Below are 26,123 nucleotides of genomic sequence, written 5' to 3'. Positions count from 1 at the left end.
CCACACACACACTCGTTAACAATACTACACACACACACTCGTTAACAATACTACACACACACACTCGTTGACAATACCACACACACACACTCGTTGACAATACCACACACACACACTCGTTGACAATACCACACACACACACTCGTTGACAATACCACACACACTCGTTGACAATACCACACACACTCGTTGACAATACCACACACACTCGTTGACAATACCACACACACACTCGTTGACAATACCACACACACTCGTTGACAATACCACACACACTCGTTGACAATACCACACACACTCGTTGACAATACCACACACACACTCATTAACAATACCACACACACACACTCATTAACAATACCACACACACACACTCATTAACAATACCACACACACACACTCATTAACAATACCACACACACACTCGTTGACAATGCATGAATCCTGGTATTGTGAGATTGTCTGTAGGAGTGTAAAACTGGCAAACACAACAGTGCAATTTCCTCACAATGCAATGTCATCCTGAAATACCTTAACAGCACTAAAAAGGGCAGAAGTGACCCATAAGCACCCTAGGGAAGGCATTTGTACTCTTTAGAGCAACAATGAGACAGCAGAGAGTGTCCCAGGAGGAACTGAGTAATTCCCTTCTCTGATGCTGTTTAGTGAGAGAGGCAATTTAGTGGGGATGAAATAACCTGGGAGAGCGTTAATCCTGATAGATGGGGGGTTATTTTTTTATATAGTGCTTTCACCCTCCGCGATCCAAAAATAGAGACCGTTTTTAAGACACTAATTTGTTATTCATCTGAGTGAATGACTGAATCGCTGCAGTTATTGAAAAGGCAATGACTACTTCTCGCTATGACTCAGCTCTGGCTAAATGAGTCATTTAGAAACTGATAGAATAGACATATTGCAAAGCCTCTCCCTCCTCCACCCGCCCAGTCCTGGCGAGTCTGGGGAGCGGGACACTAAACTGACAGAAAACCAGAAACTAGGGCGAAACAGATGGATGCAATCAAGATTTAATTTCCAAAAAGCCAGACACCGATACATACACTGATTGAGGGGGAGCCCTTGTATGATGTTTTCCATGTCTCTGCCTGCACGTGTCATCAAAACCCAAAGAAAGACCAGGTTGGAATTATTAAGATGAGGGGAATTGTTTCTAAGGCACCCCGCATGCAGTCTTTCAGTGAGATGACCAGTACTTCCCTGGGCAGACATTAAGACCTGCAGGCTTTGAAGCTGCTCTGTGGCATATCAATTAGCCATTAAGGAATTGCTTAGGTATTAGAGGGATCAGAGGAGTAGACAAAATCCCAGGGGAGGGATGGGGGGGGCCCTCAGTCAATGAGATAGAGGCTCAGCTGGAGCCTGGTTCTCTGGCAGGTAAGGGCAACAACCTTCCCCGGGTAAAGCCCAGAGGAGAGAGAGGAGGTCCTCATCTGGAGCCTGGTTCCCCGTCTGTTGGTCAGTACAGGAGCAGTCAGGGGATTTAGAGTATCAGGCAGGTGGAACAGACACTGCCTTTTGACCTAATGGGTCAGTCCATTAGGGGCCAGCCTAATGAAGAGCTCATCATCAGCCATACCAGACAAGCCAGGGGAGAATCCGGGTAGTGTAGTGGCCTCTTCTCAATTCACAACGCTCTAACAAAATCCTAAGAGTATTCTCCTACTACTGAGACCAGCCAATCCCAGCTAATAGTGCTACTGGCCGTCCTTTATTTTTCTTACCTCCATTACCCCAACCTCCCTCCCCAATTGCTTCAGCTCCCTCCCATTCCTACTTCTACTGAGCTGCTGCCAGTGGCAATGACTGCTCCACTCTGACTCACTTCTCCCCCCATTCCCTTCCATTTGCCTTTCCAGTTTCACTAGCAGAAACACCGACCCACCCCACTGTACCACTCAACTTTCTCCCTCCCAGAGCACTCTGTGGATGGCTAGGACAGGGCTGGGGAACGAAGCGGGGACAAGTGGGGGGAGTTAGCAAATGGAAGTCCTTTTACCCAAAGATGAGCTCCAGTGATTTTAACCAGAGACAGTTTCCTAATTATTCTGTCAAACATCAATCCTGTGGCTGATGCAGGTCGTCCTGGCGGCTGATGGACAGTGTAATCACTGTTGGGCTTTAAATGGAGAAGCTCCCGCTCTCCCTCTCCCACGTTCCCTCATTCCTGCTGCCTGGCAGACAGGGCCACGACAGCAGGCCTGAGAAATAGGAAATGTGAAAAGGCTCTACAAACGGATACAGTCAGGGCTGGAGTGCTGGAGGGAAGTGAGCCAAACACTGCCTCTGAAATATGCTTCATTCACAGGGGTGGAGGGCTGGCTGTGTTGAAAAATCTCAAAAGCGTGATGGAGGCACGGTAAAAGGGGGAAACAAATACATCTTGTTAAATCAAACAAATCTCCTTAAAGCAATATTAACAAGTGAATTATACATTAGTGCTAAAAAGTATACCCTATATATTATACTGCAGAGTGTAGGTTCAATCAAACAAGTCAAGGCCTAAATCTAGTGGTCACAACAGAACATATAGAGGGTATATGTAGTATGACTCTTTAAATCAGTGTTTTTTTTGGCCTAGTTGAAGCTCCCGTGCTGCATATTGTTCTATATGGATAAAAGAGAGCAGCATTGTAAAGGATGGTAGAGCCCAGCCATCTGCTGTCCATTTCTACCTGCTCTGACAACCGCAGATGCTCCAGGAGATAGGAGGATATGAGTGTACATGTAGCACAACGTTTCAGGCACCTGCAGCTGGAGAGACACAGCCATGTCAGCTTGACCACAGCTGTGGGGATCAAGCTAAAGGAGACAACTGTATCAGCTAGTCTGGCAACATCAGTCAGTTTGCACCCGGGGGAGGAAATTAAAACTAGCAGTGTAAGTGTTAGGACTGGTAGCAGTGCTGTGACTGTAGGAATAGTGGCACAGTGAAACAGTTGATGCCTATGTTCCTCTCAGACACACACCTCTACACGAATTTCAACAAGATGACTACTGATAATGTGTGGTAATAGTCATTATTATGATAAATCTAAGGTTCATATATAATTTTCAAGTTTCAAAAGCACTTTGGCTAAATTCACCCTTGTTACTTCTTTCTATTTTTAATGCAATCCTCCCTCTACCACACATGCTCAGACTGTGATAAAGCAGCGCTCCTGACAAGGGTAACGTGAGATGTACGATCTCAACAGCGATCTGATGAGAGAAACATTTCACGTGGGACTCATCTTTCCATTAGCGCGGTAAAGAGGTGTACGGATCAGACAAGAGGCACATATCAAATCAAGCCTGGAACAGCCAATTACAGTGACAATAATATGTTTGAACTGCTGCCAGTGAGGCTTACAGTAGCATAGCAAACCATACCAGGGGAGAGGGAGGGAGGGGCTGGGATACAGGTGAAACTGATGGGGGTATATGAGTTCAAGACAACCCAAATAAACAGGATATCTCTTATAACACATATCCTTTCAGTTGGTTTTCAGGTCTTAATAAAGTTTATATTTATTTTAGTTTCCTGGAATTGCAGAAAGCAGATCACAAAGACACAGACATCGCTGATATCCAACAGTGATCCCAGATGTTGTTTTCCAGAGCTCCATCTACAGTGCCTTCAGAAAGTATTCACACCCGTCCACATTTTGTTGTGTTACAGCCAGAATTAAACATTTATTAAATTAAGATTTTTGGGGGCACTTGCCTACACACAATACACCATAACCATAATAAGTGGAATTATATTTCCCAACAATAATAAATCAAATAAAAATGTCTTGAATATCCCTTTGAGCATGGTGAAGTTTATAATTACACTTTGGATGGTGTATCAATACACTCAGTCACTGCAAAGATACAGGTGTCCTTCCTAACTCAGTTGCCGGAGAGAAAGGAAACCACTCAGGGATTTCACCATGAGGCCAAGTTACAGAGTTGAAGTGAGGATGTAGTTACTCCACAATACTAACATAAATGAAAGAGTGAAAATAATTTAAATTTCAAAAAACATGCGTCCTGTTTGCAAAAAGGCACTAAAGTAATAATGAAAACAATTTGGAAAAGCAATGTACTTTTTGTCCTGAATACAAAGTGTTATGTTTGGGGTAAATCCAATTACTGAGTACCACGCTCCATATTTTCAATCATAGTGGTGGCTGTGCATCATGTTATGGGTCTGCTTGTAATTGTTAAGGACTGGGGAGTATTTCAGGATAAAAAAATAAACAGAATGGAGCTAAGCACAAGCTAAATCTGTCTCAGTCTGCTTTCCACTAGACACTGGGAGATGAACACATGGCAAAATCTACACCCGAGTTGCTTACCAAGACAATGAATGTTCCTGAGTGGCTGAATTGCAGTTGACTTAAATTTACTTGAAAATATGTGGCAAGTATTGACTTAGGGTGTGAATAATTATGTAAATGAGATATTTCTGTATTTCATTTTCAATAAATTTGCTAAAAATTCTAAAAACATGTTTTCACTTTGCCATTATGGGGTAGTGTGTGAAGATGGTTGAAACTGAAAAACATCGATTTAATCTATTTTGAATTCAGGCTGTAACACAACAAAATGTGAATTAAGTCAAGGGGTATGAATACTTTCTCAAGGCACTGCAAGTGACCTTCTCTCCTCCATTCCCACAGAGTGGACAAACCTGATGTGACAGAGGAGCCAGGGATGGGCACGTCTTTCTCATTACATTGGCTACATTTCATCAAATTCATTATGGCATGGCCTTCTGCACACAGAGTGCTGCTCCTCATGCTCAAAAACAGGGGTTCATGCTGGAAGAGCTGGAGAGGCTGAGGAATCCGCCTGTCACAGATCTCAGGGTTAATGACAGAGGGGAGTCTAAATTACATCAACAAACAGCAGCAGCATGTCAAATCAAATCATATTTTATTTGTCACATGCGCCGAATACAACAGATGTAGACCTTGCCGTGAAATGCTTACTTACAGTGGGGAGAACAAGTATTTGATACACTGCCGATTTGGCAGGTTTTTCTACTTACAAAGCATGTAGAGGTCTGTAATGTTTATCATAGGTACACTTCAACTGTGAGAGACGAAACCAGAAAATCACATTGTATGATTTTTAAGTAATTCATTTGCATTTTATTGCATGACATAAGTATTTGATCACCTACCAACCAGTAAGAATTCCGTCTCTCACAGACCTGTTAGTTTTTCTTTAAGAAGCCCTCCTGTTCTCCACTCATTACCTGTATTAACTGCACCTGTTTGAACTCGTTACCCGTATAAAAGACACCTGTCCACACACTCAATCAAACAGACTCCAACCTCTCCACAATGGCCAAGACCAGAGTGCTGTGTAAGGACATCAGGTTTAAACTTGTAGACCTGCACAAGGCTGGGATGGGCTACTAGACAATAGGCAAGCAGCTTGGTGAGAAGGCAACAACTGTTGCCGCATTTATTAGAAAATGGAAGAAGTGCAAGATGACGGTCAATGACCCTCGGTCTGGGGCTCCATGCAAGATCTCACCTCGTGGGGCATCAATGATCATGGAGGAAGGTGAGGGATCAGCCCAGAACTACACGGCAGGACCTGGTCAATGACCTGAAGAGAGCTGGGTCCACAGTCTCAAAGGAAACCATTAGTAACACACTACGTTATCATGGATTAAAATCCTGCAGGGCATGCAAGGTCTCCCTGCTCAAGCCAGCGCATGTCCAGGCCCGTCTGAAGTTTGCCAATGACCATCTGGATGATCCAGAGGAGGAATGGGAGAAGGTCATGTGGTCTGATGAGACAAAAATAGAGCTTTTTGGTCTAAACTCCACTCGCTGTGTTTGAAAATATTTGGAGGGAGCTGAAAGTCCGTATTGCCCAGCGACAGCCCCGAAACCTGAAGGATCTGGAGAAGGTCTGTATGGAGGAGTGGGCCAAAATCCCTGCTGCAGTGTGTGCAAACCTGGTCAATTACTACAGGAAACGTATGATCTCTGTAATTGCAAACAAAGGTTTCTGTACCAAATATTAAGTTCTGCTTTTCTGATGTATCAAATACTTATGTCATGCAATAAAATGCAAATTAATTACTTTTAAAAAAATCATACAATGTGATTTTCTGGATTTTTGTTTTTGATTCCGTCTCTCACAGTTGAAGTGTACCTATGATAAAAAATTACAGACCTCTACATGCTTTGTAACCTGCAAAATCGGGCAGTGTATCAAATACTTGTATCAAAGCCCTTAACAAACAGTGCAGTTGTACACATTAGGCAAGATGGCGCCGATAGAGATGGCAGCATTGCTTCTAGTCCTTATGAAACTGTGCAGTATTTATTTTTGTGTATTTTTTTCTTACATTGTTATCCCAGAAAACCTTAAGTGTTATTACATACAACCGGAAAGAACTATTGGATATCAGGGAGACGTCAACTTACCAGCACAAACAGCACTACGACTAGGAATACGACTTCCCCAAAGCGGAGCCTTTGTCTGCACATCCCAGGGCATTTGAACTGATTCCAGAGCCCGACCCAAAACAATGCCACCGGAGGACGGGTGCCAGAGCGGTCTTCTAGTGAGGCTTTGGATGCGCACACACCACACACCACGTAGAGTATATTACTTGCTAATGTCCAGTGCCTAGTTAACAAAGTCAACGAAATCAGGGCAATAGTTGCTTTCCAAAGAGATATCCGGGATTGTAACATACACTGTTTCACGGGACCATGGCTAGCTGGGGACATACTGTGAGTCCATACAGCCAACTGAATTTTCAGTGCATCGCGCTGACAGGAATAAACATCTCTCCGGTAAGAAGAAGGGTGGGGGTGTATGTTTCATGATTAACGACTCATAGTGTAATTGTAACAACATACAGGAACTCAAGTCCTTTTGTTCACCTGACCTAGAATTCCTCACAATCAAATACCGACCGTATTATCTCCCAAGAGAACTCTCCCCGGTTAACATCACAGCCGTGTATATCCCCCCGCAAGCGGATACAAAGACAGCCGTCAAGGAACTTCACTTGACTTTATGCAAACTGGAAACCATATATCCTGAGGCTGTATTTATTGTATCTGGGGATTTTAACAAAGCTAATTTGAGAACAAGGCTACCTAAATTCTAACAGCATAACGATTGCTGTACATGAGTGAGTAACACACTCGACCATTGCTACTCTAACTTTCACGATGCATTCAAGGCCCTCCCCCGCCCTCCTTTTGAGAAATCTGACCATGACTTAATCTTGTTGCTCCCCTCCTATAGGCAGAAACTAAAATAGGAATCACCCGTGCTTAGGTTTATCCAATGCTGGTCTGACCAATCGGATTCCACGCTTCAAGATTGCTTCGATCACGTGGACTGGAAAATGTTCCGGGTAGCCGCAGATAATAACATTGACGTATACGCTGACTCGGTGAGCGAGTTTATAAGGAAGTGTATAGGAGATGTTGTACCCACGGTGACTATGTAAACCTTCCCTAAATCAAACAAGCAAAGTGTCAGTATAGAGACAAAGTAGAGTCGCAACTCACCGGCTCAAACACGAGATGTATGTGGCACGGTCTACAGACAATCACAGATTACAAAAAGAAAACCAGCCCCGTCACGGACACCGACGTCTTGCTCCCAGACAAATTAAACAACTTCTTTGCCCGTTTTGAGGACAATACAGTGCCACCGACGCGGCCCGCTACCAAAGACTGTGGGCCCTCCTTCTCCGTGGCCAACGTGAGTAAAACATTTAAACATGTTAACCCTCACAAGGCTGCCGGCTCAGATGCCATCCCTAGCTGCGTCCTCAGTGCATGCACAGACCAGCTGGCTGGTGTGTTTACGGAAATATTCAATCAATCTCTATCCCAGTCTGCTGTCCCCACATGCTTTAAGATGACCACCATTGTTCCGGTTCCCAAGAAAGTGAAGGTAACTGAACTAAATGACTATCGCCCCGTAGCAGTCACTTCTGTTATCATGAAGTGCTTTGAGAGAAGAGTCGAGGATAATATCACCTCCACCTTACCTGTCACCCTAGGACCACTTCAATTTGCTTACTGCCCCAATAGGTCCACAGACAATGCAATCGCTATAATATAATAATAATAATATATGCCATTTAGCTGACGCTTTTATCCAAAGCGACTTACAGTCATGTGTGCATACATTCTACGTATGGGTGGTCCCGGGAATCGAACCCACTACCCTGGCGTTACAAGCGCCATGCTCTACCAACTGAGCCACAGAAGGACCACACTGTCCTATCCCATCTGGACAAGAGGAATACCTATGTAAGAATGTTGTTCATTGACTACAGCTCAGCATTCAACACCATAGTACCATCCAAACTCATTATTAAGCTTGAGACCCTGTGTTTCGACCCCCCCCGTGCAACTGGGTCCTGGACTTCCTGATGGGCCGACCCCAGGTGGTGAAGGTAGGAAACAACATCCCCTCTCCACTGATCCTTAACACTGGGGCTTCACAAGGGTGCGTTCTCAGCCCACTCCTGTACTCACCCGCGACTGCGTGGCCATGCACACCTGCAACAACGAGACAACCTACAGGGAGGAGGCGAGGGCCCTCGGAGTGTGGTGCAAGGAAAATAACATTTCACCCAATGTTAGCAAAAGAGATGATCGTGGACCTCAGGAAACAGCAAAGGGAGCACACCCCTATCCACCTCAACAGGACAGTAGTGGAGAAGGTGGAAAGTTTATTTCTCCAGTGTACACATCACCGACAAACAGAAATGGTCCACCCACACAGACAGTGTGGTGAAGAGGTCGCAACAGTGACAGTGGCTTGTCACCGAAAACCTTCACTAACTTTTACAGGTGCACAATTGAGAGCATCTTGTCGGGCTGTATCGGCAACTGCACCACCCACAACCACAAGGCTCACCAGAGGGTCTGCACAACACATCACCGGGGGCAAACTACCTCCAGGACACCTACAACACCCGATGTCACAGGAAGGCAAAAAAGATAATCAAGGACAATAAACACCCGAGCAACTGCCGGTTCACCCCGCCTCCATCCAGAAGGCGAGGTCAGTACAGGTGCATCAAAGCTGGGACAGAGAGATTGAAAAACAGCTTCTATCTCAAGGCCATCAGACTGTTAAACAGCCACCACTAGCACAGAGAGGTGGCTGCCTACAGACTGGATATCATTGGACAGTTGAATAAGACTTGAATAAATAGAACACTAGTCACTTTAATAATGCCTCTTTAATTTTTTTTTATCTCACATGACTCATCTCATCTGTATATAATGTATAATATATACTTCAATATCTATTATTTACTATCTATTGCATCTTAGCTGCTCTGTCACTGCTCATCCATATATTTTATACTTATATATTCTCATGTCATTCCTTTACTAGATTGTGTGTATTAGGTTTTGTGGTGGAATTGTTAGATATTACCTCTTAGCTACTGCTGCACTGTCAGATCTAGAAGCATTTCGCTACACTCGCAATAACATCTGCTAACCATGTGTATGTGACCAATAAAATCGGATTTTTGATTTGAATACACAGGCTACTGAGAATATCAACTGTTAATAACAGAGAAACGCACACACTTACACACACACACAGAGGGGTGTTACCAAAGTATAGTTGAGGACTTTTTTGGGGACCAACAATTGATTCCCATTCAAAATCCTATTTTCCCTAACCCAACCCTGATTTTAGCCATTCATCTAACTCTTACACCTAAGAACAGGCTTTGTATAAGTGAGGACCAGCAAAATGTCCCCAGTTATCTGAATTGTCCTTGGTGTACTATTCTTGTGTGGACTTCTGGTCCTCACAAGTATAGCACTACACGCACACACTAAATGAGTCTCCTGCTGTAGCCTAGACTGTCGGGTAAATTAGCATCCGTGTTCCCCTCCATCGCTCAAATAAAGGGAAGCCTGATCATTTAATTACCGGAGTCGACATTCGTCTCTTGTGTATTGTGTGACTTGGGATGAGTCATATCAAGGCTAATGACACACAGCATACACCAATTGCTCCTCATCGACAACCACTGTCATTTCTCTAGGCTTTAGAGACAGAATTAAGTCTGTTATAATGATTAGTGTAACATTTAAAACTGCTTTAAATCATCTTTCCCACAGCAATTAAAAAATGACCTATCAACATGACGTTCTCCCTGACCGCTTTGGCATCAGTATCTTTAGACTGCTCCATGTTTACATACAGCGTCAGCCAGTGACAGAGGACAAGAGGACGTGCTGCTGCACTGCACTGTAGAGCACGGCTCATAAAGCAGGCCTGATCCTATCATCTGTCTCAGTGTTTGGGTGGCCTGGCCTCAGATGAGCCTACAGCAGCGTGCATGTAGGCTTACATCAAAGCCAAGATGCGTGAAATGAGTGTGGCCTCAGCTACACCATCAGCTCAATTTTTCGGAACTCGCAGGACACCCCTGTGACGCTCGCTCACGCCTCGGACAGACAGATGGAGAGATAGATGCCTGTCCGGGATGGAGGGAAGCATCATCTGTTAAATTGAGCGGTGTAGCGAGAGGGAGGCAGCTCGTTGCTGGACACGCCACGCCAGGGTGAAATTGAGGGGCGTCGCCCTGGGTTACTGTAGAATGTAACCATGAGGATGTCAGGAATAAACAGGGCCATGGTTCTCATGCCATATTAATGATCAGTGGGGGGTGGAACTGAGTTGTCAGAGTGCTCCTGGGTACATTTCCCTGTGGAGTGAGACTGGGTCCTCAGGCAGTGTGCCTCATAAGTGAAAATGAACTATTGTGTTCCAATTCTCCAAACATGCGAAAGAGGGAACAAAAATCTACCTCCTGTTGCTGACTAACAAACACAGTCAGTGACTGAGAACGGTTCTCAATCTTTAATACTATCATGTGGTAGGAGGTGCTGTAGAACATGAGAAAAATGGAGCCGTCCAGCCTTTTCCTATTAAAGGAGCACTGCTTGACTTCTAGAAGGTCACTAAATCATAGACGATGTGCCCCTATGGCATTTGAAGGCCTTTCTAACGCTACTACCTTGCACCATCTGGGGCCTACCTTTGAAATGACAAAACGCTTCCTGCAGCATTAAGAGTGAGAGAAGGGCTCAAATTAGCCCAGGTCCAATCCCAGATCACATATTGATTTATCCCAGATGAGGAATGGCAGACAGGAGACTGTTGAATCAGACAGGGCCATGGGAAAAGGGGGAGGAATGGTCTAGTCAACATGGGGCGGAAAGGGATGGTGTTAATACAAGGTGAATACATTAACAATATATACCAAGACATACATATCCATTAGACATGCTATTGACAGGTGTCTTGTATATAAAATATGTCCTACAGCGCTATGGTGGTTGCCAGACCATGGAGCTCATATCAGGCTCATCAACTGGAGATCAGATTAATCACACACATCATTTGCTCCATGGAGGATTCCATTCCGTTTGCTTCTGTTTAAGAATCGTTTTTCAACAGATTTAGCGGAATGAGTACACCCCTGATCATCTGCAAACACAGATCACTTTCATAGCAGCCACATACAAATCAGCACGATCACTTTGCTCGTTGTATAATCCCTTCTGGCATCTACGCGCTCTCCTCTCACCTTTTCCCTTTGCTTGTGGACTTCATTGCACAACACAACAGCTGCTCTATGATCAGGCAAAAAAAAATGTTCCAAGCCAAACCTTTATATCATAAACGCTAACTGCTACACACAGCCTACATCGTTGTCACCATATTAGCCATAGTCAACATAGCTACTAGAACTAACGCGTTAGTAAACACCCTAAACTCACCCAGTAGTGTAGTCAGCAATAAGTAGTTTAGCAGCTACAATGGCGGGCCCCGGTGGCAATACATTTATAAAACCAAAAGCTTACTTTGACTTGGAAGAGTTCCAGTGTGTGATGGCCATACTAGCTAACATAGCATCCCTTTCTGTTTGAGACGGTTGTTTGAGTAGGCTAAACTAGCTTGCTGCTAGCTAAGTAAGTGAAAGTGGGAAAAAAAAGGGAAAAAAAGCAGCTAGCTCTCCCTCTTGTTGCTTCTGCTTCATTTTGGAATAAATTATTTGTTAAAAACTGTTCAACTATTCTTTCTCTCTCGGAGTCAACTACTCTCCACATTTTATGCACTGCAGTGCTAGCTAGCTGTAGCTTATGCTATCAGTACTACATTAATTTTCTGACACTTTGTTGACTTACTGTGTAAGTCTGTGGAAGGGGGTGAGAACCATGATCCTTCTAGGTTTCGTATTGAAGTCAATGTAGCCAGTGGAGGACGGCTACACCATGGTGCTACCCCAGAGAGTGCTGTTGAGACTACTGTAGACCTTCATTGCAAAACAGTGTTTAAATAAATAATTTGGTTACGTGAATATATTTAGTATAGTTTTATCTAAAAAGGACCTTTTTTAATGTTTAAGATGGTCCTCCCCTTCCTTCTCTGAGGAGCCTCCACTGGTGTGTATGTGTGTTTGTCTAACTAGGTGTGTGTGTGTGTGTGTGTGTGTGTGTGTGTGTGTGTGTGTGTGTGTGTGTGTGTGTGTGTGTGTGTGTGTGTGTGTGTGTGTGTGTGTGTGTGTGTGTGTGTGTGTGTGTGTGTGTGTGTGTGTAGGGGCAAGAAGTGACTGAGGAGCTGGTAAACAGTAAGAGAGAACACAAGTGTAAAGAAGCTCATTATTAAGTGAGTGAAGTTTTCCGGACATCGATAGGACCTCTTTAAAGCAGAAGTGATGAGATGGGTAAAACATGCCAGGCCAGATGAAAGGCGATCATCCCAGCTGAATGGCACTCTGAGGGAGGGAGTGGGTCTTCTCAGGGCCATTCACATATCGACCGCAGGTGCAATTTAGAAGAGATTGAGATCTTATTGCAATTTAGCCTTCTTGTTTTTAACATTCATCCAAAGTACACACACACGCTGTGTGTGTGTGTGTGTGTGTGTGTGTGTGTGTGTGTGTGTGTGTGTGTGTGTGTGTGTAAAGGACATTCCAAAGCAGTTATTTATAACTCTTGTGAAGCAAATTGTATTTTGGTTTCTTCACAATTACACCAGAGAACCACATCAGGATACCTAGGCTAATCCATATGAAAGTGCCTAAGTGGAACATAGATCTAAGAGATAATGGTATTTAGTTTGGCAGCCAGTCTGAGTTACATTTGATTTATTTCGATAAGCAACACAATTACAGCCGGCAGCTGGAAGGTTAGAGGGCTCACATAATGAGATCACTGACTGAGGTAAACAGAGACAATTAGGACAAACAAATGAAGGCAATACACACAATTACCAGAGTGTGTCATTTCACCAGTAGCATCCCAAAAACTAAAATAAGAACATTGCAATGCTACATTAACAAAAAATAGCCAACTGTTACTCCAATCTGCAGGTTATGACACAGCAACTAATGATCCAAACAGCGACAAGCAGTACATTTGGTCCTGAAATTAGGAGGTATCATTATCATGTACTGAATGTACTACTGAGGTGTCAAGAGAAGTAATATTCACTTAGTGTTAATAAACCCGCCTGTCATTCACAGTTGGTTAATTATGCAATTCAGCTCAGTATTGCCATGGGTTCGTTCAAAAAAATAATAATAATAATAATTAAAATCTAAATAAAACAACTTGCTTCTTGACTGCAGCTTCTTGCCTTGAGTAGGCTCCAACTCATAAAAACAACGCACTCTACTCTAACCAATTAGACTAAAGTAACAAAGTGAACCCGGCAAAACTGAAGTGTTTCCAATTTCCCAAAGTCCAGATATCTTCAGTGTATGGAGGATTGATATATGGTTTTCAGAGTGTGAAAAAGAAGAAACCTCCAACGTTTTGACATTGAGTTCAAACATCACACTGCGCATCCAGTTCGCCTGTAGCGTCATATTGTTTCTTTGAACTGCAGCTCCGTAGCCACACATCACAACTCAGAGGCTTTAGACAAGAGCTCCAGAGCCTCGACTTCTCCTCCTACCATTTACATCCCATTCTGTACATCAATGCCTGGCCCAGTCCCAGTACTCCGTGAGCAAAGGACCTGAAACCAAGTAGAAACAGCCTACATTCAGCTATGATCTTATAAGCAGTGAGGTGGAACAGCTACAATATAGCAAATCGTCAGCTACAGTATAGTTGGTTGAGGAGGCCTTGGCATGATGCACTGAGCAGGCAGCTGAGGTCTGACGGGGTCTGCTGCTAGTCCATGATCAGCCGTTATACTGAGGCTGTTAGCATTTCCTGAGTTTCCACTGAGATATTAGCATTTACGTTACGCTTAGAGAAATATTAAGAGACCCCGATAACTCACAGTGCTGTATGGTTCTAATCATTTAATTGTAACCAAATCAAATCAAAGTTTATTTGTCACGTGCCGAATACAACAGACCTTAGTGAAATGCTTACAGACAGGTTCTAACCAACAGCACATTAAAGGTATACAATAGGTAAGTAAGGGAATAAAAACAGTAAAAAGAGTAGCGTAAAAGAGGGGTTGGCGGGTGGTGGGTGGCAGGACACAATGCAGATAACCCGGTTAGCCAATGTGCGGGGGCACTGGTTGGTCGGGCCAAATGAGGTAGTATGGCCTTTTTGTCCTAGACTTGGCACTCCGGTACCGCTTCCCATGCGATAGTAGAAAGCACAGTCTTTGACCAATTTTAGGGCCTTTCTCAGGCACCGCCTGGTGTAGAGGTCCTGGATGGAAGGCGGCCTAGCCCCAGTGATGTACTGGGCCGTACGCACTGCCTACTGTAGTGCCTTGCAGTCGAAGGCCGAGCAATTGCAGTACCAGGCAGTGACGCAACCATGCTCTCGGCGGTGCAGCTGTAGAACATTTTGAGGATCTGAGGACCCATGCCAAATAGGCTTTGTCGTGCCCTCTTCACAACTGTCTTGGTGTGTTTGGACCATTCTAGTTTGCTGGTGATGTGGACACCAAGGAACTTGAAGCTCTCAACCTGCTCTACTACAGCTCCGTTGATGAGAATGGGGGAGTGCTCGGTGCTCCTTTTCCTATAGTCCACAATCATCTCCTTAGTCTTGGTTACGTTGAGGGATAGGTTGTTATTCTGGCACCACACGGCCAGGTCTCTGACCTCCTTATAGGCTGTCTCGTCGTTGTTGGTGATCAGGTTGTATCGTCTGCAAACTTAATGATGGTGTTGGAGTCGTGTCTGGCCATGCAGTCGTGGGTGAACAGGTAGTACAGGAGGGGACTGTGCACGCACCCCTGAAAGGCTCCAGTGTTGAGGATCAGCGTGGCAGATGTGTTGCTACCTACCTTCATTACCTGGGGGTGGCCCGTCAGGAAGTCCAGGATCCAGTTGCAGAGGGAGGTGTTTAGTCCTAGGATCCTTAGCTTAGTGATGAGCTTTGAGGGTACTATGGTGTTGAACGCTGAGCTGTAGTCAATGAATAGCATTCTCACGTAGGTGTTCCTTTTGTCCAGGTGGGAAAGGGCAGGGTTGGAGTGCAATAGAGATTGCATCATCTGTTGATCTGTTTGGGTGGTATGCAAATTGGACTGGGTATAGGGTTTCTGGGATAATGATGTGAGCCATTACCAGCCTTTCAAAGCACTTCATGGCTACGGACGTGAGTGCTACGGGTCTGTAGTCATTTAGGCAGGTTGCCTTCGTGTTCTTGGGCACATGGACTATAGTGGTCTGCTTGAACCATGTAGTTTAGTTCGAAGAAAGTTGCTAACTTGTGTTAGCACAATGTCTGGAAGTCTATTTCACTACTAGGATGCTAGTAGATACCATAGACTTCCAGTCATTACCCGAACAATAGTTAGCAGTATGTTTCAAAATACCACTAATTTCCTTCGTTCTGGATGCAGATTTACAAATGGTATCAACGAGTTCATCTGACTCTGGGGAAGTTGACAAAATCCATAAGTATCCCTTCAAATCAATGGTTAGATCTAGCTATACATTACTGAAATAATGCCCCCTACTCTACTCACCAACACCACTCGATTCAAATCGCAATGTCAATATGTGCTCTGCGCCACCATAGAAAAGCAATCTCACCATTCAGATCTCACTACACATATGAGCCATTACCACTATTAGCAAAAGGTGCTCTTGATGGCATGACCTGCTCGTCATTCCAATGTTCCCTCCTTATCGCCCCAGTCCAATGTTTACTGGTCCCACAGCACTGGTCTCAGGTGATGGCTCCCTATAGCCTGCTGTCTGTAATGCCAGGCTTAATGCTCTACGCAGAGGGAATGAACTCCATTATGGAGTGGGAGCCTGTTTCTGGGCTTTCTCTCTGGCTTATCATTGCTTGTCTTTACGACACAGGGGACTGGCTGTTCCCGGAGGCCTAGCCTGCAGGCCGACAGACCATTTTTCCACAGCAAACCCAGATCTCCGACGTCACAGCCAACTCAATGATGGCTGATTGTGCAAGTCCCTGGAGGGCTAGGCATGTGTGTGTTAGTCTGTATTTGTACGGTGCATGATTGCCTTAGCCTGTCTGAGAGGTGTAGATGAAACAGATCCAAGGACATGAATAGGAGTCATTCCCTGAGCCTCTAGAACTGTGGCCTCACGTTGCAGAGTGGAGCTCTTAAAGAGGGCCAACAATGAGCCCCGTCTCCAGCCTCACACCATGTCCAAACAGGCGCTCTGACATTCGACGCGGGCCCAAGACATCTCCATATGCACAGAGAGGACCAGAGAGTGAGTGGCTGATCCAGAGTGGAGTGGTTGGGCCCCCTCACAACGCTGCCTTAACAGGATTTAGCAGATCAAAGGCTGGGGGAGGAGAGAGCTGCCATTCACTGGGTATATCTGCAGTAGGTGGACAACAATACCTTTTAAGAATACTCTTGATGTAATGGGGCGATTTGGAGTGGAAATGTGACAGGAAACGGGCCAGGACCTCTTCTCCATGAGGTACACCATGCCAAAGATGGTACAACTAGCCAACAAAGGGGTTAGGTGACCGTGTACAGTAGACACGCTCAGCAGGCTACAGCCAGAACGTGTATATGTTGAAGGAAAATACCTTACTGTTTAGATCAGTGGTGTCCCCCCAAAAATGTGGGACTAAAAATGACTAAAACCAAATTGAAACTGTAAAAATGCTAATGGCGCTATATTTATACCATTTATTGACTGTCCAGCTCACTAATAATAACTGAAATGAAACAGGTAAAGCAGAGCAGAAACTAACACATTGAGAGAAGCACACACACACCTACCACACACTGCCGCAAGGAACACAAAGGTCTGAGTGAGTGAACACCTTCGTATACAAACACCCACGCACAAAGTGCATCACAGACACTAACAAATGCTTGGGCTGGAGGGGAGGCACAAGTGAAGCTGGATGATCTGAGTGAGTACACACCTCCAGAGCAGATACAACACACACACACACACACGTTTGTGCACACATAAAAACGCACACAACCCAGTAGGGAGGCCAAGGGTGAATATGAGCGAGTACACACCTTCAGCATGCCTAATCAACAATGTGATTAACACCCAATGTTGGTGACCTAGTCAAATATTCTCTCTATTATCTTTCTATTTTTCTCTCTGCATGGTTGGGAAGGGCGCCTAAGTAAGCATTTCAATGTTAGTGTACACCTGTTCTTTACGAAGTATGTGAAAAACCATCTCTTTCCTTCCCTCTCTGCCTTGGAGCTGGTCAACTGAATGGGCTAAATGCTAATGTACCAATACATTCAAGGTGGATCAGAGAACCTAGCTGTGTCCGTTACATCTTGTTACTGACACACACACACACACACACACACACACACACACACACACACACACACACACACACACACACACACAAAGCTGTGAGAACACCCACAGGTGACAATTACCCAGTCACTCCCTGCCATCACACACAGCCTAGGAGCACAGCACCGTCTTATAGGGGACATAATTCACCACCACCTAGGAAATACAATGCACAGGACAAAACATTAATCTGTTATTTCCTATCAGGACTGAGCAGGAGGGAGTGTATAATAAAGAGGAAATTTGGCTGTGGGTATTTGGTCACTGCCTACAGGTAATGTGGGGGGGGACTCAATACTACAACTATTCTGTCAAAGTAAGCAGTTCTTTATATGCCTGTGAAAGAGTGGGGCTAGTTATTCTAGCAGGGACGTAAGGCGCCAGAGGACAGAATTGAAACACCATTGAACAGAAGAGACTACATGTCCAATGAAATGAATAGGCTTTGCCCACATACTATACACACCAACACTTACTTTCGATATTACGTTCAATGTCTTCATTTTTCTTTTCATTTTCTTCATCCTTCTTTTTCTCTAACCTCTTCCCTCATCCTGTACATTTTCGTCATATTCCCTATTCTATATGGTCCCTCTTTCTTATTGACCTAATCAATGCTATACTCCAACTGAGAAAACAACATGAAAAAAAAACCAAACAAGATTGAAATCATATCCAATCCCAGGACCTGTCCGTTCTAACTGAAGCTGTACACTCCCAACTGAATCTTCATATCCAATCCCAGGACCTGTCCGTTCTAACTGAAGCTGTACACTCCCAACTGAATCTTATAGTTGGAATAGAACGAGCTGAAGAGATCAAAGCGGAAAGAGAGTTGACAGAGAGAGAAAAGAGAGAGCAGAGAGTGAGGGAGCGAGAGAGCAGTGGACGGACACGCTATCCAGTGTTTGCCATCTCCCAGATAAGAGAACGAGCCAGGTTATGCTTAATTTGACCTGGTATTTATTACTAAATTATCCTCCTTGCTAATGGTGTTTAAATGTTACCTTTTTGATAGTCATTGATAGCCACAACGTATCAATTGACACCAGCTATACAATACATAACCATATTAATTGCTAGTGGCTATGAAGAACCTAGCAGCGAAAATAAGGCTGTGCTAACGAGGTTAGAATATACTAACTTGGGCAGAATATCAGCTTCCCTGGATACAAACTGTAGTTGGCTGCAGTAAATGTATAATACTGCTACACTAGTGAAAATGAGTATACAGCTAGAGTTTTATGTCACTGTTAGGCATCTCACATTACACCAAACCTCAAGGTGGAAACTGTTGGGGGGGGGAGCACAAGGCTTTTGAGTTGAGTATTGAATATGGCAAAATAAACATTCCACTGCTGACTCGTCTTCAAACACGGATTAACATTTCATAAGGTTGAAACGTGTCAACATGTTCCATGCCAAAGCAAATAAAACATAAGAAATTCAATTGTAAGAATGAATATTAAGTATTTGTCGTGACAAACCCTTGAAACGCTTTCAAGTACCTTATTCAGTTGGACACATTTAAACATTTAACAAGTGTGTATCTTTGGCATTTCCAGCTATTGATTCTTACTCTGGCTCAAGTTGTTCACAGCCTAGGCCTAAATGGAACCGAGACACAGAACATCTTTAGTGTAACGAATATATTAAAAGAAAAATGTAAATGAGGATTTTCATCATGCCAAGAATCTAATAATTAACATTCCCTCCACAGATCTGATGAGTCTCCAAATCCCAGTATGAAATGCAAATGGCGGTACACGGAGGTTTAATGTCAATCCGCTCTCATCTCTCCCCCATAAGGGAGGGCCTGTGTCTGTCTCGCCTCTACACTGCTGGAGGAGGAACCGGTAGCTACTGCCTTTACTCTAGGGTTTGGGCTTCGAATTGAAGCCAGGATAAAGAGAAGACTACTTTCTATGCAGGAATAACTGAAGTCTAATGCCGTCTTTAAAAGCTGCCTAGGTTTCCCCCACGAATTCATCTCTATTATGACCTTGTTTGACATCATAATGTATGAATTTGATCACACTGCCTCAGAGGACTGAGAAACACTTAAACCTCTACTTTCCCTCTTATTTTATTCTGTTTTCAGGACACCTTGATGATTTCATGCAGGACAAAAAATAATATATACACTGTGGACATTTGACTGGGACAATACATCGTCAGTGGCAGAGTTTCACTAGCACCTTGTTAAAATTCATATCTGGTACGTGTGTGTGTGTGTGTGTGTGTGTGTGTGTGTGTGTGTGTGTGTGTGTGTGTGTGTGTGTGTGTGTGTGTGTGTGTGTGTGTGTGTGTGTGTGATTCATGCCCTCAAGTCTCCGACTAAAAAAGAAGAAACTGATATACGCTTATCTCTGATATAGCCTATAGATACGTATGACATGGCTGGTCATTGGCTCACATCAACACCATCATCCCAGACACCCTCAACCACTCCAATTCGCATACCGCCCCAACAGATCCACAGATGACACAATCTCTATTCCACTCCACACTGCCCTCTCCCACCTGAACAAGAGGAGACTACAGCTCAGTGTTCAACACCATAGTCCCCTCCAAGCTCATCACCAAACTGGGGACCCTGGGACTGAACACCTCCCTCTGTAACTGGATCCTGGACTTCCTGACGGGGCGGCCCTAGGTGGCAAGGGTAGGCAACAACACGGGGGCCCTTCAGGGTTGGGTGCTTAGTCCCCTCCTGTACTCCCTCCTGTACTCCCATGACTGCATCGCCACGCATGACTCCAAAACCATCATCAAGTTGGCAGATGACACGACAGTGGTAACCCTGATCACCGACAGCGATTATACAGCCTACAGGTAGGTCAGAGACTTGGCAGTGTGGTGCCAGGACAACAGCTTCTCCCTCAACCTCAGTAAGACCAAGGAGATGATCGTGGACTACAGGAGAAAGAGGGGAGAGCAAAGTCCCTCTTTGCCATGCAAATGAACTGAATCGCCAAAAAAACATTTCCACTGCATTTCATCCCTGCCACAATAGGACCAGCTGACATCATGTCAGTGATTCTCTCGTTAACACAGGTGTGAGTGTTGACGAGGACCAGGCTGGAGATCACTCTGTCATGCGGATTGAGTTCGAATAACAGACTGGAAGCTTCAAAAGGAGGGTGGTGCTTAGAATCATTGTTCTTCCTCTGCCAACTATGGTTACCTGCAAGGAAACACGTGCAGTCATCATTGCTTTGCAGAAAAAGGGCTTCACAGGCAAGGATATTGCTGCCAGTAAGATTGCACCTAAATCAACCTTTATCGGATCATCAAGAACTTCAAGGAGAGAGGTTCAATTGTTGTGAAGAAGGCTTCAGGGTGCCCAAGAAAGTCCAGCAAGCGCCAGGACCGTTCCCTAAAGTTGATTCAGCTGCGGGATCGGGGAACCACGCTATCTCAGCAATGGTAGCAGGCAGGTGTGAGTGCATCTGCACGCACAGTGAGGAAAAGATTTTTGGAGAATGGCCTGATGTTAAGAAGGGCAACAAAGAAGCCTCTTCTCTCCAGGAAAACATCAGGGACAGACTGATATTCTGAAAAAGGTCCAGGGATTGGACTGCTGAGGACTGGGGTAAAGTCATTTTCTCTGATGAATCCCCTTTCTGATTGTTTGGGCATCGGCAAAAAAGCTTGTCCGGAGAAGTCAAGGTGAGCTCTACCATCAGTCCTGTGTCATGCCAGCAGTAAAGCATCCTGAGACCATTCATGTGGGGTTGCTTCTCAAACAAGGGAGTGGGCTCACTCACAATGTTGCCTAAGAATATAGCAATAAATAAAAATTGGTATCAACACATCCTCCGAGAGCAACTTCTCCCAACCATCCAGGAACAATTTGGTGAAGAACAATGCCTTTTCCAGCATGATGGAGCACCTTACCATAAGGCAAAAGTAACAACTAAGTGGCTCAGGGAACAAAAGATAGATAGTTTGGGTCCATGGCCAGGAAACTCCCCATACCTTAATCCCATTGAGAACTTGTGGTCAATCCTCAAGATGCGGGTGGACAAACAAAACCCCACAAATTCTGACAAACTCCAAGCATTGATTATGCAAGAATGGGCTGCCATCAGCCAGGATGTGGACCAGAAGTTAATTGACAGCATGCCAGGGCGGATTGCAGAGGTCTTGAAAAAGAAGGGTCAACACCGCAAATATTGACTCTTTGGATCAACTTAATAAAAGCCTTTGACACTTATGAAATTCTTGTAATTACACTTCAGTATTCCATAGTAACATCTGACAAAAATATCTAGACACTGAAGCAGCAAACTTTGTGGAAATGTATATTTGTGTCATTCTCAAAACTTTTGGCCACGTATACACACACACACACACACACACACACACACACACACACACACACACACTACACTGACACTCAAACAAAACCAACACATATTCACATACACTACATATGCACACACGCGACATGCACATGCATACGAACACAACACGCATACATAAACGCACTCATCATATGCTGCTGCTATGGTGTTCTTTACTCTTTATTATACTATATCCTGATGCCAAGTCACTTAGCCCTGCCTTTATATACATATCTACCTCAAATACCTTGCACATTGATCTGGTACTGGAATAACAGCGTATTCCTGCATATTTTATTCCTGTTGTGTTACTGTTTCCTTTTTCTCTCTTTTCTTTACAAAATTCGATTATCTGGTCAACTATTAAAGTGACTATATGAAACTGAAGTGAAGCAAAGGAATGGCATTCGAGTGACTTGTGTATTGCAATGAGTATCATGCCATATTTGTGCATAGAACATTCCACATCATGCCTCTATGTCCTTTGTTCTCAATGTCCTTCGTTCTCAATGTCCTTCATCTTTGATGTATCAGAAATGTGTGGTAAACTGGCCTGTTCAACAGTGAATAGAAGGAACCAGTATTTAACACTGTTCTATGACACATACGAAGACACCAACCATTGTCAAAGACATAATTTGAAGTGAAAGCAAACAGGGAATTAGTGCTCTGATGAGTGTCAACAAACTAGCACTGCGGCATTGTTACCAGCCTCCAACTGTTCGCTGCTGAGTTATTGGCAATCTGAACATTTAGTATTCAACTGTCGTAAAGAGAGCCAAGCTGCCACATCCTCTCCTCTGAGGTTCTGGACCTTTAATTGCACCAGGAAAGTACAGTAACGAGTTTGCGTTGTGCATTGGGAGAAGACTGTGACGGCAGGGACAAGCCATTAAAAGGCTGGCTTTATTGTGGCTGCGGGGCTGTAATTCATTACAAAACTGTCAATAAAACCATGGCATTATAATTAGGAGATCTCTAATACCCCATCTCTGGGAGAAACATAGCTGTCAGTGCCAAACCCACTAAACTGTTGTGTCTTTGTTAGGAGGTGGACTGGTGCCTAACCGACCAGACAAGGCCTTAAAGAGAAGCTTTAACATGACTCCTGGTTAAACAGTCACACAAAGTAGCAGCAACAAATATTTACAGAATCGCTAGGATAAAGTGTTGAGCAGCTGGGTTGGTTAAATAGGGATTTCAACAGGTGGTTGGAACAGTGTGTTGAGACCAACTGACAGTTTGACATGGAACTAGCTACTGTAGCATAGTGAATCAGCTTTGTTCTCTATCTTTAAGTGGTACAACTCCTCTCCACAGCACACTCACACACCCTGTGGTGTTGGATAAAGTGGGCTCCTACCTTCGGGTCAGCAGTGAGCAGTTTGAATGCCTCGTACACCTGCTTTTCCTTCACCCCTCCTCCTAGGTCCAGGAAGTTGGCTGGCTTCCCTCCATGGAGGTCGATGATATCACACGTGGCCATAGCCAGACCAGCCCCATTCACTGTAATGACAGATCAAAGGTGAAACTAAACCACAGAGAAAGTTGAGAACTGTTACTGGTCTCAGAAAACAGAGAAGGGCCTCTAAAAAAAATAGTTACTGTGCTCATCACAATTTTGATGACAAATTATGATTCTGGAATGCTGATAATGGTTTCGTGCCGATTCTCTGATGAAGTTAGATTTCCCCCCATTAGAGTCCAAATGAAGATGAGAACTGAAACGAAAACCCTTGAGAGAAAACAGTGACAAGTAGTTGGGATTTAATTAAATTAAACATGACCTAACACCAGCATTAAGACAACACAAACATGAAAGGGCTTACTGTGAAATCAATGAATAAATTATCTAATGAAGAGGGAATAACAACATTCTTTGAGGATTTAAATCTTTAAGAGGTACTGTTAAAACTTATAATTAAGATATTTAACACTTGAAGAAGTTGAAAAGTGGAGGGAAATGTGATTACGGCAATGCTCTTGACTTCAGAAAGCGAGCATTGATTAAACAAATTTCTGTTGTGCCGTATTATCAGGCAGCCTAGTGAGCGCATCCCTATCCTCTGGGCATCTTGGTGCTTTTGCTGCAAGGGAGCCAAGCGATTCAGTCACTTCCTGCCAAAGCCAACACGCTTCTCTACAAACGTCTTACCTCATTTGGTTTAGCGGCACTGAGCCTACGTCCTGGCAAGTGCCCTGACAGAAGTCTCAATAAAAGGAAACTGGCTTTAACAGCTGTCACTTTGGTGGGTTACAAAGCTTTTAAAGGAGCCCATCAGCTCTGAGCTGTTGTTCTGCAGGAGAGGCTGCGCAGGGGAAAGAGCCACTAACCTGTGCTCTTACTGCCACAATGTTTATGAGGCTTCAGGGCAGCCAGAAGAGACTCCCCAGCAGCCCAGAATTACACTGTAAAGCTTTGATTTATGACAGGGGAGGACCATAATGAGAAGACTAACAATCCAGCTCACTGGAGACTTTTTGGGCGGATTATGGCTAATTAGAAAGCATTGGTTATGGCAGCCTCCTTCCGGAGTCGTTAGAAAGCTGGTTGTCAATTTGGACTGGAGAGGAGCCCAGTCGGCTTTACTGTAGTTTGACAAAGTTTGAACGTTGTCTCCTAGCCTTCAATTATCTGATAAGGAAAATAACAACTCTATTCCAGTTGGGGTGGGTTACCCATGGCTGAATTAATAGAACATGCATGTGCGTGGACAGCCATAATCAGAACTCACCAAAGCAGGCGATGTTTCCATCCAAGCCGATGTACTTGAGGTCCCATTTGGCTGCCTCCGTCTCGGTGGGATCGCTCTCTGACATGTCGTCCAGGGCAAAGACGGCTTTCTGACGGAACTCTGCGTTATCGTCAAAATTGATCTTGGCATCAAAGCACACCACTGAAAGAAGCGAGAGAGAGAGAGAGAGATATGAAGAGAAGAGAGACAGAATAATAAAGAGAGGAAGAAGGAAATAGACAAAGTAGAAAAGGAAAGAGGAAGAGACGTAGAGAAAAAAAAGGAGGAAGTGAAATGGAAATGTAATAATTTATAAACTCAATGAAATATGTTAAATAAAATGTGGCAAGTGATCTCACCCTATTAGACTTAATTAATTCAGTATTTGTAATGGTGCAGCTCATGTTTATGCATCGACAGTGCCTCAAAGGGGGAATATATTATGCATAATGGACAATACTTTTACACTTCACAAGGTGCAGTTCAAAGAAACTGCAAGTTGAATGTTACCTGCAGGCAAAGTATTTACTGCAGGGCTGAAATGCTGAGGTCTGCTCCTTATGGATTTGTACTTTGTAAGGCCCACTACATACCACAACCATTTACACAGGGGTGATTGGAGCCTTCATCTATCAATACTCTATAACAGCCTGGAGGACAAATGACAAGTGGTACACGGGATCCCCATGGAACCAACTGTAAATTCACTATGTAATGGCTCGTCTCTGTGACATACTACCTGGGCTGAAGCTCCCAAGCGTAATAAAGGTAACATGACACACACACACACACACACACACACACACACACACACACACACACACACACACACACACACACACACACACACACACACACACACACACACACACTAGGCAGAACAAAAATGTATGGGAAGTCACTTCTATTGCAGCTAAGTGGAGTGTTGGCTGTCTCCTGGAGCTGCTGTATGTGACCAACTGTAGTACAATGACATTCATTTTCAGAGTTTAACAGTCATTTAGTCTTACCGTCCCTTTGGTGATGAGGGTTCAGTTAGGCTGAAATGCAAGTCAAAGTAAGAGACTAAAGTGGGGGGAAAAAACATGCCGTAACTATTCTGCCTGCAGTGATGTTCTTCAGTACCGTGTGGCGTGCTGTTTAAACTCTACTGAAAAGACATGCTCGGTAGTTCATTATCTTCCCTTGTTATTTCATTTGTACATATACGACAAGTTGATCTACTTTCAATGGGAGTCTACAGAAACACAAGTTTCTGCC

At 44.2% G+C, this 26,123-nt stretch overlaps 1 protein-coding gene across 2 annotated transcripts in view; it reads right to left on the bottom strand.

Moving 5' to 3' along the window:
* Positions 1-26,123, bottom strand: part of LOC118400160 (succinate--CoA ligase [GDP-forming] subunit beta, mitochondrial-like) — a 144,106-nt gene that overhangs the window by 29,251 nt on the left and 88,732 nt on the right. For both annotated transcript variants that reach the window (XM_035796712.2, XM_035796713.2), the window contains exons 8-9: positions 24,864-25,025; positions 23,492-23,634 (exon numbers count right to left, since the gene is read on the bottom strand). In XM_035796712.2, coding sequence (XP_035652605.1) covers positions 23,492-23,634; positions 24,864-25,025 — 305 coding nt within the window. The remainder of the gene's footprint in view (positions 1-23,491; positions 23,635-24,863; positions 25,026-26,123) is intronic.

Source organism: Oncorhynchus keta, chromosome 21 (genome assembly GCF_023373465.1).
Source record: "Oncorhynchus keta strain PuntledgeMale-10-30-2019 chromosome 21, Oket_V2, whole genome shotgun sequence".
Lineage (NCBI taxonomy): Eukaryota > Metazoa > Chordata > Actinopteri > Salmoniformes > Salmonidae > Oncorhynchus > Oncorhynchus keta.
The sequence above is the reverse complement of the archived record's forward strand: the minus strand, read 5'-3'. Positions and strand labels throughout refer to the sequence as shown.